This window comes from Acipenser ruthenus, chromosome 13 (assembly GCF_902713425.1).
Source record: "Acipenser ruthenus chromosome 13, fAciRut3.2 maternal haplotype, whole genome shotgun sequence".
Lineage (NCBI taxonomy): Eukaryota > Metazoa > Chordata > Actinopteri > Acipenseriformes > Acipenseridae > Acipenser > Acipenser ruthenus.
Window position 1 is genome coordinate 31,545,437 of NC_081201.1, and position 15,392 is coordinate 31,560,828.

The window sequence follows — 15,392 nt, forward strand, 5'->3', positions numbered from 1 at the left end:
AGCACAGTAGGCTGTCACAGTAGGTGTCTGTGTGGTCCAGTGGTTAAAGAAAAGGGCTTGTAACCAGAAGGCTGTGTGGTCCAGTGGTTAAAGAAAAGGGCTTGAAACCATGAGGGGTGTTCAGGTCAGGACTGGGGTGCCAGCAGAGCCCAGAGAGGAAGCTTGTGACTGCCAGTCCTCTCTTGTGGAAAAAAGAAGTGCACACACAACATATTTTCAGCTCTGTTTACGTAACCTCAATATATTATATTATGTCACTGTCTTGGGTCTTTGCTCAACATCAGTGAAAGGCTGGATAGGATAATAGTAAGTGAGCTCTAATTAAAGAACACGTTTTGGAAGTACCTGAAGCATTTTCTTTTGTTAAATTGTAAATCTTTGCTGCCACCTTGTGGTGAGGCCTACATTGTGTTGTAGACTTTTGGTTTAACGCTAGAGACGTCATTATTATTAGCATCAAATCAGAGATTTGTAATTACGGTAAACTAAATTACGAGGTACACGAGATTCCAGCATACATGTTGGAATTGGAACTCGTAAATATGGATTTAAAAATGCCTTTTATTACTATTTTACTCTTGTTTAAGCATGTTATTTTTTTATGATTTTAAAGACATAGTAACCCGTGTACCCGGCAATGTTCCAGAATGCACGTTGTATTTTAACACATTTAACTGCAGAGCTAAATGTGATTTAAAAAATGTAAATTATAAAAAAAAAATATTAAAAATACCGGTAGCGATAAGTGATACTGTATTTAAGATCAGTTTTTTTTTTTTTTTTACTTTCCGTGGTTAGTGAAATTCCTGTAAACACATGAGGTCATTGGCCACAGATGTTTAAAATAACAGCAATTACTAAATTACCGTCCGCCGGTTCTAGTAATAAAACTATATTTATGGTAACATTTCTGTCCGTGCATTCCTTTTCTACAGTATTTGATGAACAATTTTACAATCTAAGTAGTCGTAGTATTTGTAATTATAATGTAAATTACAAATTAAACATTACGTAATGTTTCTAAAAGATTAAATTCACCTGTTTAGGGGGTGTAACTTTAATTTTGCCATAAATTTGGGAGTTTTGCGGTTATCCCACGCTCCGCCGGTGTCCCTTAAAATTAGCCCCTCATTCAATCACATCCCTGTCACTCTGTGCCTCTCAGATAATTCAATAACGGTAGCTCGCAACCGGTATGTCAAATCCTGTTTCCGTTATGCCTTCCTCTCTGTCACTGGTCATTATATTCTTCAATCATTAACATTATGTTTCTCTACTGGTTGCAAAATGATTGTCATCCCTACCTCCCGCCTAATCTCAAAGTGCTCTGCTGTAATTGGACCAGTAGCAAATCAGTCCATTTGCTACGTCCTTTATTGGCTCCCTCCGGCACGCCGTCCATTCTCTCTCCTCGCCGAGTTGAAGGTGACAGTCGGTCTGTGTCCAGCTCAGAACTCTGACTTCTGCATCTGTTTCCCGGGAATTCTCACCGCTAACGAGCATTCACTAGTATGTCGCTGTTTACCGAGGTGCCGCAAGCCGCTCCGGTGGCAGTCTTTAAACTGACAGCCGATTTCAGAGAGGATAAGCACCCGAGCAAGGTGAATTTAGGAGTGGGAGGTAAGGAAGGTCGTTACTGATGTGTTTAACTGGTTGTGGTCGCTATATAACATACATTTCATTGTAGTGATAGCCATCATCGTCCTTGGATAATTCCAGGGGTTCTGTGTTTTTTTTTTATTTTTTATTATTAACTAAAGTAGTTTACAATCTGAGATACCGTAATGCTGAGGATTCTGTTACCAGGTTTCTCAATCAGAACTGGGCTGTACCGCCTCCCACCGATGGATACCCTTCAGACTGCACCAATCGCAAGCTAGCAGTAAACTTGGAATGACACAGGCTGTTCTGCAATTCGCAACCACACCAGCCTGCAATAAGACTTATACCGTTCTAATTTGAATGCATCAACCCCTAATGTCAGTCCTTCCCCTTTAAATCAATCAATCTATATCCGTCCATGTTTGCTTGAGATAATTTTGCTGCTTTTCTTTCTAATTTCTTTTGGATAATGTCCACCATGTTTTCAAAAGTATTTGCTGCTCTGAGCATTTAGATCACACGAATGTGAAGCCTGCTTCCTGTTTAAAACTCTAGGACACTGTGCATTCTCCTCCTTTTCTCATAAGTGAGAGTCGGGTTTTTTTTTCCTGGTTCATTTAATTAAATGTAAAGACACCTATAACAATAAACTGACAACGCGGTGGAACAAACCATTCTGCACAATGCTGCATCTGATCTGATTATTGAAACTGGTCTGCAAGTGTGAGGGAAACAGAAAAGATGATATTGGGCTGTGCTGACACATGAAGAATGGCCTGTGTATGTTGCTGTCAACAGATTTTTCACATTTGTTTCGAGTACAGCTGCAACCCTCCCTACCCTCTTGTGTTTTGTGTAAATTCTTAGCAGCTGTCTTTGTGCCTCTTTCTGCCCCCTCAGCGTACCGCACAGATGAATGCCAGCCATGGGTCCTGCCGGTGGTGCGGAAGGTGGAGCAGCTGATCGCTAACGACCACAGCCTGAACCACGAGTACCTGCCCATCCTGGGACTGCCCGAGTTCAGAGCCAGCGCTTCCAAAATCGCCCTGGGGGAGGACAGCCCCGCCATCAAGGAGAACAGGGTAGGAGTCTTGGGGGGGAAAAGGGCTGAGGGGATCAACTCTAGACCTTATCCAATACAGTTTTAATGTGCTAGAATTGCACAAAGCGACCTTCTCCATTTGTAAATAGCCCCACCCCCAACACAAGCCCCGTTCAGAACACATTTACATCCGCACAAAGTTACTTTCACAGTCGCAGCTACATGATTTACTTTCTTTCATACACACACACACACAGGGAATACAAGCCATGTGTTTGAGGGCAGTTGGATGAGTGTATGTATGTTTAGTAGTTTGAATGGTGTGTGTGTGTGTGATTTGAACCCCTGCTTGTGTCCTCACTGTATCTCTGTCCCAGGTGGGTGGAGTGCAGTCTCTGGGCGGTACAGGAGCTCTGAGGATCGGGGCTGAGTTTCTACGCCGCTGGTACAATGGGAAAAACAACACGGCCACTCCCATCTACGTTTCTGCACCAACCTGGGGTGAGTCTGTAGTCCAGGCTGAACTGACCTTGTAACCTGATGATCCATGTTTGTGTGTAAGCAGTATATGTATCGCCCACCTCCATGATCGCACAGCAACAGCACAAACTACTGGAGACGTTGAGGATTGTTCTATGGCAGCTAAATAAATAAATGAGACCTCTTTCTCCAGGTTTCTTCCTTTGGAAAATTTGACTTCTTTACTTCAGCAATATCATTCTCCCACACAGCGCTTCTGCATCACTCAACTAACAGCCATGGTCTGTTATTCATGCTGCAGGCTATCATTTTTGGCTCATACACACAGTACATCACAGCGGTACTATTATTGCCTAATTATACAAGCCTGCTTTACTTCTAACTCTAAAACAATTCCAGGAATTTTTCATTAACCTATGGATCTCTCTCTCTCTCTCTCTCTCTCTCTCTCTCTCTCTCTCTCTCTCTCTCTCTCTCTCTCTCTCTCTCTGTGTGTGTGTAGCCTTGTGTTATCAGGTTGTTTACAGAGAGCTAACTAGGGCAGTAGTGGTTAGGGCTCTGGACTCTTGACCGGAGGGTTGTGGGTTCAGTCCCCAGTGGGGGACACTGCTGTTCTACCCTTGAGCAAGGTACTTCACCTAGATTGCTCCAGTAAAAACCCAACTGTATAAATGGGTATTTGTATGTAAAAATAATGTGATATCTGTATAATGTGAAATAATGTATAATGTGATATGTTGTAACAATTGTAAGTCGCCCTGGATAAGGGCGTCTGCTAAGAAATAAATAATAATAATAACTAGTGTCATTATGGCATTTTATGAGACCAATAAACATCAATTTTAAAAAATATTAATGATAATAAAAAATGTTTATGCAAAACCTTTTATTGTTTGGTTAAATGATACAAAAAATCATACATACAATTTACAATCTATCTTGTATGAATATCTCTTATGTTTGTATTGACAGTCTGGCAATGGGATTACAGTCTGTCCAGTTCTGTACATTTTTATTTGCAATATGAATTGGTGGTTGTATGTCTTATTGTTTTTCCGTTCACATTTATGCAGGTGACTGAACTACGTGGACTTCGTTCAGTGTTTATCCTTTATCTCTATTTGGAGAGCTGACGTGAAAAGGCTTGTATTGAATCCTTCCTTTTTGTTTTTTCTCTCCAGAAAACCACAATGCTGTGTTCGGTGATGCAGGGTTCACGGATGTCCGTCCCTATCGGTACTGGGATGCAGAGAACCGTGGGCTGGCATTGGCAGGATTCCTGGAGGACCTGGAGGTGTGTGTGTGTGTGTGTGTGTGTGTGTGTGTGTGTGTGTGTGTGTGTGTGTGTGTGTGTGTGTGCGTGCTGTTTCTGAATTCGATCTTGAAGATGTCATACGGCAACGAATCTAACGGCACCCTTTGCTTTGACCTGTGGCCTAAGATGGCCTCCACATTGAAGTCATGTGACTTTGGTTTCCAGGTTAAAGACCTATGGCTTCGAGATAATGGCTCGCTCTCTGTACCCACTTGTATTCTGTGATTCCCTAGGTCAAGTAATGACTATGGGTATCGCAATGTCAGAGCCTCATATCTCGGAAACCATTAGAGTTAATGACTTTATATTTTCAGGGTTTTCTAAGCCCTGCATGATTAATGTGTTGGTGACCATGGCATTGACCTCTGTCCTAATATGGCAACCATATAGAGGGCATGTGACCTTTGAAGGTACAGCTGCATATATTTATTTATTTCTTAGCCAATGCCCTTATACAGGGTGACTTACAATTATTACAAGGTATCACATTATTTTTTACATACAATTACCCATTCATACAGTTGGGTTGACGGAGCACTTTGAGTTATTGTCTTAATGTTTGGTGCACCGCTGTAGTCTTTGATTATCTTAAGTTCCATAACCAGTGTTATCCATTTACAAATGAAGCCTGCATGCTTTGATGGGTCATTATAGTTGGTATACAGTTTGTATCTATGATTCTATCAGTAAAGTCAGTGTTTTTACAAGCTGCAGTCCTCAATTCACTCAACTTTCCATGATATTTGTTGTATATCAATTCTACAGATGTTTAACATTTCCATATTACTTTGTTTACAAACCATTTGATGTGATATAACAACATGACACTTCTGAAGTTTTAGGAGAGGAGACAGAGGTACGAGCAAGCATGTTCTAACAAGTATTGCACCCCCATACCTCCCTTTTTTTCACAATTGAAATATGATTGCCTGTGTAACATCCACTTCTTATTTTTGCCAGAATGCCCCAGAGTACTCGGTGTTCTTGCTACATGCCTGCGCCCACAACCCAACTGGAACAGACCCAACCCCAGATGAGTGGAAACAGATCGCAGAGATCATGGAGGTGAGGTGGGCCGCCGTCTCTGTGAGGGGGGGGTCAGGTGGGCCGCCGTCTCTGAGGGGGGTCAGGTGGGCTGCCGTCTCTGAGGGGGGTCAGGTGGGCCGCCGTCTCTGTGAGGGGAGTCAGGTGGGCCGCCGTCTCTGTGAGGGAAGTGAGGCTGCTCACACTTGTCAGGAAATGGTTAAGGGGTGAACTGGAAGGACCTATTTCCTGGTAGCGTGAGCTACTGGACTGGGGAGCAGGTTTGCCAAAGGGCCCAGTGCGCTCTAGTATGCTAATCTGGGGCTACTAGGCACCATTGATTCCCCCAAATTGATGAATCGCTGACTGTAGTTTATTAACACCTCTAACACATGAATTTTCTTTCCCTTCTGTTACTCTAGAGGAAGAAGCTGTTTGCTTTTTTCGACTCTGCCTACCAAGGCTTTGCATCAGGGGACCTGCAGAAAGATGCCTGGGCTGTGCGTTACTTTGTGTCCAAGGGCTTTGAACTGTTCTGTGCGCAGTCCTTCTCAAAGAACTTCGGCCTGTACAGTAAGCAGTTTTTTTAAATAAATTGTATCCCTTTGTTTTCACACCTTTTATACTTGCAATTTTTACACCTGCTCTATGTGCAAACTTAACTTCAGTAGTTGAGGGCGAACCCTTGTGACACAATTTGAAACAAAATGGCTGTTTGGACGAGATGATAAACCCCTGTGGTAAAGATGGCGATTGGTGGAGGTGGAGAAATGTGAAATTAATTGAGAACATCGAGGGGTTAATGACATATCAATTTATAATTTTCACAGTTGACTGATGGTTGTCCTTCCACCCAAACTGAAGTTTAAAGCTTATATTTAGAGAGGTGTTTAAATCGCTGTTTGTTGTTTTGCTAAAAATAACATTCCCCTTCCTTCCACAGATGAGAGAGTCGGAAACCTCACTATCGTGGCCAAGGACTCGGACAACGCGAGTCGGATCCTTTCCCAGATGGAGAAGATCGTCCGGACCATCTGGTCTAACCCCCCGTCACAGGGTGCCCGGATAGTAGCCACCACATTGACCACCCCAGAGTTGTTTGCTGAATGGTACAGTTCAGGGGTCTGTTGTATGGAGCCTTTCTTTTTCACAAATGTTTCCAATGGGCCTGAGAGAGCTCGAAGAAGCTCCTTGTGGCCACGTACTGTAATCCCATTGGCAGTAGAAATTAGAAATGTTAAATTTACTTCAACTGTGCGTCTGTGGCAAATGCCGAGGTGTGTTTGGATGTGGCTTGTGTGTCTTTTGTTTATTTCTCTGAGGATATTGTGTGTGTGTGTGTTGCAGGAAGGACAATGTGAAGACCATGGCAGACCGTGTTCTGTTGATGAGGTCACAGCTGAAGGCAAAGCTGCAGGCTCTGGGAACGCCTGGGACCTGGGAGCACATCACCCAGCAGATCGGCATGTTCAGCTTCACTGGACTCAACCGTACGTACTGCAGCTTCTCATGGGAGGTTAACGTTGATTACCGTAGAGAGGGATGGTTTTTCTTGTATTAGATATCAGGTAGTTTAATGTAAATACCTGGTACATATCGGTGAGATTCTGGTCATTATATGGGCTGCATCCACATGCAATGGAAATCCATGCATTCTGTGTAAATGAGGTGCACAGCTGATGCATTATGAAGTCTTTCTTTCTTTTTCTTTCTTTCTTTCTTTTTATTTATTTATTTATTTATTTGGATAATGCAGATGGAAAGTGATTCAGGCACAGATTTCTTGTTAGATTTGTCTTGTTTAATATCAGTAAGGGCAGCATAAATTCTGTTGCTGTTGGAATCCTTCCAATCTGATCTGCCCACCATGATCTTTCCTCCTGACCACCTTCTTCTCCTCCCGTCTGCAGCCAATCAAGTGGGGTACCTGATCAAGGAGAAGCATGTCTACTTGATGGCCAGTGGCCGCATCAATATGTGTGGCCTGACCACCAAAAACCTGGATTATGTGGCAGAGTCTATCCATGAGACTGTCACCAAGATCCAATAGAACAACTACTTGTCTTCAGCAACTCCCTAGCACTTGCTGATGCCACAGAAGTGACCATCCACTTCAATCATGTCTAATCGCTCACCATCAGTCAGACAACTGATCAGACAGCTTTCAATGTATGCCTACAAGAAAGAAAATTAATATGTAACTTAACTCTTGATGTTCTGATGTAACAATGAGCTGTGTATATTTCAAGGCAGCCTCTGTCTAGGCTTTTTTGGGCCATGTATGTGTGTTGCCTGGTTCTAGGATATTGAAATTAGTTTCTCAGTAATATTGAAGTTGGGTGTAATACTACTGTGTCTGTACCCACAGCCTGGGTTCCAACACATTTTAGTATTGCGTTTTCCATTTTCAGAAATGTGTACACTTTAATACAGTAGAAAACGTGCTGTCTCCTGCTCCCCTGAAATGATTTTAATGATATTTTATTAAACCAGTAGCCCTGATTTTCCAAAACCTTTTCTTTAAACAGCATTATCACAAGTCAATGGAATAAGGGACTTGTGAGAATGCTGTGACAGGAAGTAAGGCGATGTTTGGAAAGTCTTGGTTTTTAAATCCTTTTAACCAGCAGTGTGTGTTGCATAACAATTAAAAAAAACACAGCCTGAAAAACACGGTTAATGATGAGGATGTAGTGTGTGATTAAAAGAAACTGCTACGTCCCAGATGGTTAGAGAGAGCTATCTCTCGTTACCCAACGGTTAATGTTTAAATGGACCTTGCTGCTAGATAGTCACTTTATATTGCATTCATAGTGCTGTGTGAGCGCCCTCTTAATCAGACTGATTTATGCTTTAAAACCATGAAACATCAGGCAGTGTTTTCTGCCAACTACAGTACTGAAGCTGCCAGTTCAATGTTAAGCTCCAGGCAATGTTCCCTTGAACTATTTCCTTGAAAGGCCTTTTTTTTTTTTTTATCATTTTGTCTATGAATTGCACAACAAATTAGGCAAAGTAATTGACCTTTCCTGGTCTCCTGTAATCCTATTTAATTATGTGATCTATAGATTTAAGATGTTCTATACCTGTCGGTCGAAATCTGGATGTGTGCTTTGTGTTTTTCTGTGTTCTTGCTTGAGAATGTGTGACTGTCTGTGCACCTCGACTCGCACCTTGAAGCTGAGAGAACAAGGAGAAATCTTAATTTGAAAAATAAATGTAAAATGTGTAATTGACTGTTGATGTTGTTATTACCCCTTTCAGATGAACAGAAACTCACTATCTTACCAGAACTGCATCTGCAGCCCAAACGCTGGTTTTGCTGTGCTGTGCAGTAGTATATTAATCATTATGCTTATGAAGTTATGGCTCTTGCAGCGTGGGTCTAGGCTTGCACCTTTAATAATTGGAAAAACTTCTGGCCACTGATTTTTTATTTATTTATTTATTTTACACTTCGCAGCTACTTCTTTGTGATTTATAATAAACTGGGTTTAATAAACCAACAGTGAAAAATGACACTAGTATTTACTAAGGGTGGCAAAGCCCTGTTTCTGAAAATAACTGAGCTACAGTTTGCAAAAAATAGCAAGCTCATGGTCTGTTTTCTTAGTTTCTGGGCTTATCCAGCACGCTGTTGGAATTGAACTTACACCTTACCACATTTCTGAATGAGTCATTTAGAGATGTGTTTGCTGGGAAAAGGACCAACAGGCTGTTCTCACCACAAGCTCTCATTGCTGGAGTTTAGCAGTTAATACTGCACAATAAAAACCTGCTCTATGGGGTTTAAACATAACAGTTTATCAGACAGAGAAGAAAGTGAACAGAATGCATTGCATCAGCCCTTCCGAAATTCTGCAGGTACTCGATAATCATTCAGCTTAGATCAGAACATGGAAATGTCAGTAGTTACCATAATAAAATGCAATGGCAATTTGTTTTATTGCAAAATAGAAACCTCTTCAAATGGTGTTTTTCAAACATTGTGGAGTTACAGTGCATATTTGTAAATACTTCCATGAACCAATTGAAGGGGTATTATAAGTTTAGCTGGGTGTGCAAGAAGCTAACTCACAAATTCGGTTCAACACGTTCCTTGCAATTATTTCTGGTAGCGTATATACTTTTATGTTGTAATGAATGACATCTTTAGTGCTACTTTCCTCAGCTGCTACAGTGTTTACATAATTAACAGATACTTGCTGTGATTACGTTCCATAACTACATGAAACTTCTGTTCTATGTTGAGCTGTGAGATAACTTTATAATCAAGCCCTGTCTTTCATGCTCTTGGCTTTGATTGTTTTTGTGTGTGTCCCCCAACCCCTGACAAAAAAGATAGTTTTTGTTACAGGTCATGTTCATTCCTCTTCCAGTCGTTTTTTGTTCAAACCCTCTTCAGCAGGAAGTGCTCAGTCGCCACCATGGAAGTGAACTTTCACCTGTGGGAACACAGATTGACCCCTAGAGGCCTGTGATCCCAAATTGTGCCCCCTTTTGGTCCTTGCCATAGCTGAAGTGCAAGTTGCTGTTGACTTAAATTGGAGCCTCTTTAAAAATAAGGCAGATCTTTTTTTTGCGTTTTATGAATACTAAATCTCCTAAATTCAAACCATATGTAAGACAAGAAATAAATAAATGAAGATCTGGATGCTAAGTCGCATTGATGCATCAATGACATCATAGCTTAACACGCAACATGCAATATGAACAATAGAAAAAGAAGGCTGTAACAAGATGCCCCAGTAACACAATTTCAGTTATATATATATAGATATAGATATAGACATAGATATAGATATATAGTACCACAGTATGTATATAAACAAATATGTATATAAACATGATTAAGATGTACATCTTGTTTACAGTTGACATGGAGTCAAACAACACAAGACTTTTGGCCAACTGGATGAAGTATTCCCAGTACATTTAGCTCCTATTTAGTGTAACGCTGAGTGACTTGTGATCAGCCTGTGTTGAGATGATGCCTGGGTGAATCCTGTCTTAAACACAGAGTTCCATATGAGATGATAGAAACCAGGCATTCCATTGCATTGAGCCCCCCAGAGGTGTGTCTACTAAATTGCTGAAACCCTCCAATCAGTAGCCTCAGGCCTATCAGCATTCTCCCAGGGATTAAGTCAATCCTAAACTAAACATATAAAACAGATTGCTGGATCCTTCACATCAAATAAAACAACCTGAGTGGGCAGTGAGTTAAACTTTACCTGACACCCATAAAAAACAAAGGCATTGCATAACCTACTTAGCATAATGTAGAATTCAAAATCCATCTGATCACTACAAAATGGCAAAAAGAAGCAGCAGGGTAGTCTGGATTCAACGCAGGCCCACCGAGCCCACCAATACTGACAACTCTGATGTTATGAACTTGTAGAATGAAGGCTGTCTGAGGACTCCTTTCACTAAATCAGTTTCTAAAAAGAATCAAACAGAGCTGATCCTGTCCTTAAATCTAGTTACTATTATTGATTTGCTTGCTTGTGTTTACATGGACATTCCACTTCAATCGCAAGTACAACTGGAGATCCTAGCGTCCTTCATAGATGTCAATCAGTTGTCAAGCAAGTAGTCAGCTCTAGAAGTGCACAGATTCCTGTGTTCCCCATTGCATTTTGGCATGTTACGAGCTGTCATTAAATTCAATTTCATGAAGTTGCACAATAAGGAAGTATAGGGCCATATTTACATTGTAATCATTTGGATAGTTCCACTTGATGCAGAACCAACTGAAACCAAAATGTCCAAGAAGTTTTTTTTTTGTTTTTTTTTTGCATTGCTCATGTGCATGCCTGGCGCCCCCTTCTGATGGAAAGGGATTAGGTTTTCACGGGCGGGATTGCAGAGTTGTCCACTGGCTCTGAAGGACTCCAAGATGAGTATTTAAATCCCTGCTGCCGCTGCCACTGCTATGCCAACATGACATTACCAGCTTCTTACATAACCAGCGCCTCTTCTCTGAGCTACATACTTATTTGCTGTGAAATTACTGTTTTAGTCCAGCTACCCCGCTATCAGCACCCAAGATAGGAATTGCAGCTGACATAGTAAGCAAGCATGGCAAATAATGATAGAAAAGAGAAGCATAGAGAACACACATATTATCAACAGCTATGAGATTAACTATTAGAAAAATGCTGATGTTGGTGAGTGTCCCTTTTATATTAAGCAGCTAATGTATGTGGCTGGAGAGATCACTGCTACTTTAGAAAGTTGACATTCTGTGAGCTCAGTCAGTGGCTTGGAAAAACACCAAGGTTATGAAAATTACAATTTTGAACTAGACAAAATAAACAAGTGGGTTATTTTAATTACTTACAACAAAAAATGTCAACAAGCATTTAAACTGAATTTGGAAATAACGACTCCCTGTAAAAATGAGTTTGAATGTTTTAGTGACCGAATGGATGGGATCTATCAGTCTGACAACATGGCTTTCTGTCGCTGTTGCCCAGTATTGATGCCTGTGTTGAAGATTTGAGAAATGCATAAAGTAGTTCACTGTGCTAGCATGCAACACTGTAATAGGCAGATTTAGGCAGTTTTCCTTGAGAAGGCTCCTTTCATTGTTTAAAAGTTGCTCTTAACTTCACTGTGAAAATGTAAACATGCAGTCTTATTCATAACACATGAAATCATCATTTATTTGCCTCTAGAAACTTAAAAAGTAAACTTAATATGGCGGTCATATCAGGTTGGAGGTCAGTGTCTTGGTCACCAAAGACATTGAGCACACAGTGTTAATAAGACCCTGCAAATATGAAGACAGTATCTCAAATGGCTTGGGATGATTTCAAGCTAGCTATAACATTTTATAAGTAACTTGAACTCTGCAGCTGTTTAAGAGCTGAAAACAATTAAAAGGGTCTAATTAAGCAAATTATCATTTCAATTAAGGGTCTAGTTAAGTAATTGAGAGCTCAGTTGAAATGAAAAGCAGCAGACACAGGGGGTCCCCAGGACCAGGGTTGGGAACCACTGATCTTAGTGACCCACATTTCATGGGTCAGACAGTCATTGTACAACCTGCAAAATAAAACGTATATATGTAAGATCACTGTTTGGGTGATGTAAAAAAAATGAAGTTTGTCATTATCAACATATGACTGTAGGTACACTCCATTCATTGACAGGTTCTTAATTCAAGTTGCAAATTATATTATTTTAAATTAACCAGTGTTTGTTGTTTTCTTTTTTTCATTGATTCAAAATGTAATTGTAATAATTTAGGTCAGATTCATTATTGTACAACATTTTATTGAGGAAAGAAGATATTGCAGCACAACTTCTCCAGCTCCATAGAGTACAAAATGAGTGACCAAGGGGGTGTACATGTATGTATATATATATATATATATATATATATATATATATATATATATATATATATATATATATACTGTAATACATAATACATATCAATACCATTGGTATGGGTGTATAGAGATATATGTAGGTCTTACAAAAGATGAACAGTGACTGTTTATTGTACCCTTCTTGAACTCCTCCAGCCTTGCATCCAGCTTGGTGTCGTTGAAGACACGGTGCAGGGGAAGGTTGTAAAACTGCGTGATGGTTTTCAGCGTGGTGCTGTCATCGGGATCCACGAAGGTCAGGTCCTTCACGAACAGGATATCAACGATATTGGCCCTCTTGTTCTCATGGTGTAACCGCTCTGCATAACCTCAGACATGGTGTTGGACCGAGCATAAAGCAGTCATTCAGTAGGTGTCAGCACATGTTCCACCGTCTTAGTGCGGAGCTCCAGGGCGCCCTGGATAATATTCAGCTCCTCTTTGACCAGCTCATGGTAAGGGTCTGTGGCGCGCAGCATCCACAGGAGCTTCTCTCTGGTGTAGAAGTTGCTGATCTCCTGACGCGGGAACACGTCCAGGAGCTTGCTGATGGGGAAAGAGATGGAAAATTAGATGGCCATTAACAGTCGCGTCATCCAGATGGTATTGGAAGCAAGTGCCAACCCGTGTCTGGATGCCACCGAGTGAGGAAGAATCTCTCCGATAAAAAAAAAGATGCCGAAAGTGCAGACGAGGATGGAGAGCCGCTGAGAGTTCTGTTGAATCGCTGGGATGCTGTGTAATAAACACGCAGCCTGAATCGCGTCCCTTCTGTCGCTTTCAGCACCCATTTTCCACGGACAGCTCTCCCGGAGTTTCCTCGGGGCGGAAACCGAGTAATCCAAGAACAGAAACCGGCAAGTAGAAGGCAAAAATGATGAGCAGGGACACGGATCCGGGTCGGGAGATGCAGAGCTAAGAGCTCACAGCCGCAGCATCCGCAGCCATGATGCTGAGTGACTTGTTTAGAGATATTGGAGAGTTCAGTCACATGGTAAACCCCTCTCCCCTCTTCATTCGTCTGCTCCTCGTTTTAGCAGCAGACATGCAGGAAACAGCTGGAGGACTCAGTAAATACAGCAGAGTGAACTGAGAAGTATAAGCCTAATGTCTGTACGAAATATTGCACTACAGTGATGCAATGCAATTTAACAATAGGCTCTACAGCTTATGTAGTAGCTCTGTTACAATATCCTGACTACACGTTCTTCTTGACGCACGCTGCCTTGAAAACAAACATACATGGGCTTATTACTTTACGTTTGTGTATGTTTTCTTCTATGGATATTTGTTTGGGTGTTTGTACATTTTTTTAAAGTGTGTTTTTATTTTAGAACTGCACTGTCCGGCATTTAAGATTATGTTTACACTTCAGTTTGACTCAGGGTACATGCATTCCTTCATTTGCATCTCTTTAGTACACGTGTCTATAGATTAGCACTCTGTACACCCAGTTTACAGCTTTATCTGCATAGACACATGCAAGCTAAAATATCGATTTAAGGAATAAGAACAATAAAGAACGGTTCTGCAGACCCTTGCTGAAGTACGAGGTTACATATGCAACATATTCAAACTCAAGAAGGGACCATCCAAATGCTGATTAATCCCGATAGAACTGGTGATTTCAAACCGTGCACATAAAATAACAACCTTTTACAAACATGAATCTATTAAATAAATACATAAATAAATACATAAATACATCTTATGAGATCGCAGTGTATTTACAGTGATTGTATAGGGGTTCTTGTGTAGGGACACAATATTATTACAAATAAAAAGCCTCAGTTTCCAGGTGTATTTCTCCTTTTGTGGATAATCGGTCAAACACAACCATGACACTTCCAATCCCACAAGTCCTGTCCCTCCCACCCCAGTGTGATCCAGAACACTTGTCGTTACTCAAGTTTCTCCTACAGTTAAACACAAATGAGTTTGTACAGGAATTGAACATGGCAATTCGAACCCACAAGATGGCGCCCTTTACACTTCTAACACAACTTTTTTTTGACCACAGGAATTTTATAATAGTTGAAGAGGTAAGGCTTGTCGTCTTGTTAAACTGGAGTTTATTCATCTATATTAATCTATCTTCAGTTTATTGTAACACCAGTTATCTGTGTCAGATGTTTATTCGGGCAATCTGTATATGAAAAAATGTAAAACTATTGGCTGTATGTATGTATGTGTGTATGTATGTATGTATATATGTATGTATGTATAAATGATTGCATTATTATTAATATTATTATTATTAGGTGGTGATGATGGTGGTGGTGGTGGTGATAAATATAAAAATAACTAAAAAGGCCTAATAATATATAATGAAATGATCCCGGAGGGTCGTGGGTTCAATCCCCAGTGGGGGACACTGCTGTTGTACCCTTGAGCAAGGTACTTTACCTAGATTGCTCCAGTAAAAACCCAACTGTATAAATGGGTAATTGTATGTAAAAATAATGTGATATCTGTATAATGTAAAATAATGTATAATGTGATACCTTGTAACAATTGTAAGTCGCCCTGGATAAGGGCGTCTGCTAAG

The 15,392-nt window shown here is 40.8% G+C and overlaps 1 protein-coding gene and 1 pseudogene across 1 annotated transcript; one reads left to right on the plus strand and one right to left on the minus strand.

Moving 5' to 3' along the window:
* The first annotated feature begins 1,379 nt into the window (after window positions 1-1,379).
* Window positions 1,380-8,694, plus strand: LOC117417651 (aspartate aminotransferase, cytoplasmic-like). Its single transcript, XM_034029811.3, has 9 exons — window positions 1,380-1,620; window positions 2,503-2,684; window positions 3,022-3,145; window positions 4,306-4,418; window positions 5,400-5,504; window positions 5,885-6,035; window positions 6,406-6,571; window positions 6,810-6,952; window positions 7,373-8,694. The coding sequence occupies exons 1-9, from the start codon at window positions 1,512-1,514 to the stop codon at window positions 7,510-7,512; spliced, it is 1,233 nt and encodes a 410-aa protein (XP_033885702.1). The 5' UTR covers window positions 1,380-1,511; the 3' UTR covers window positions 7,513-8,694.
* Window positions 8,695-12,904: 4,210 nt separating this feature from the next.
* Window positions 12,905-13,988, minus strand: LOC117417816 (metal transporter CNNM2-like; annotated as a pseudogene).
* Window positions 13,989-15,392: the final 1,404 nt, after the last annotated feature.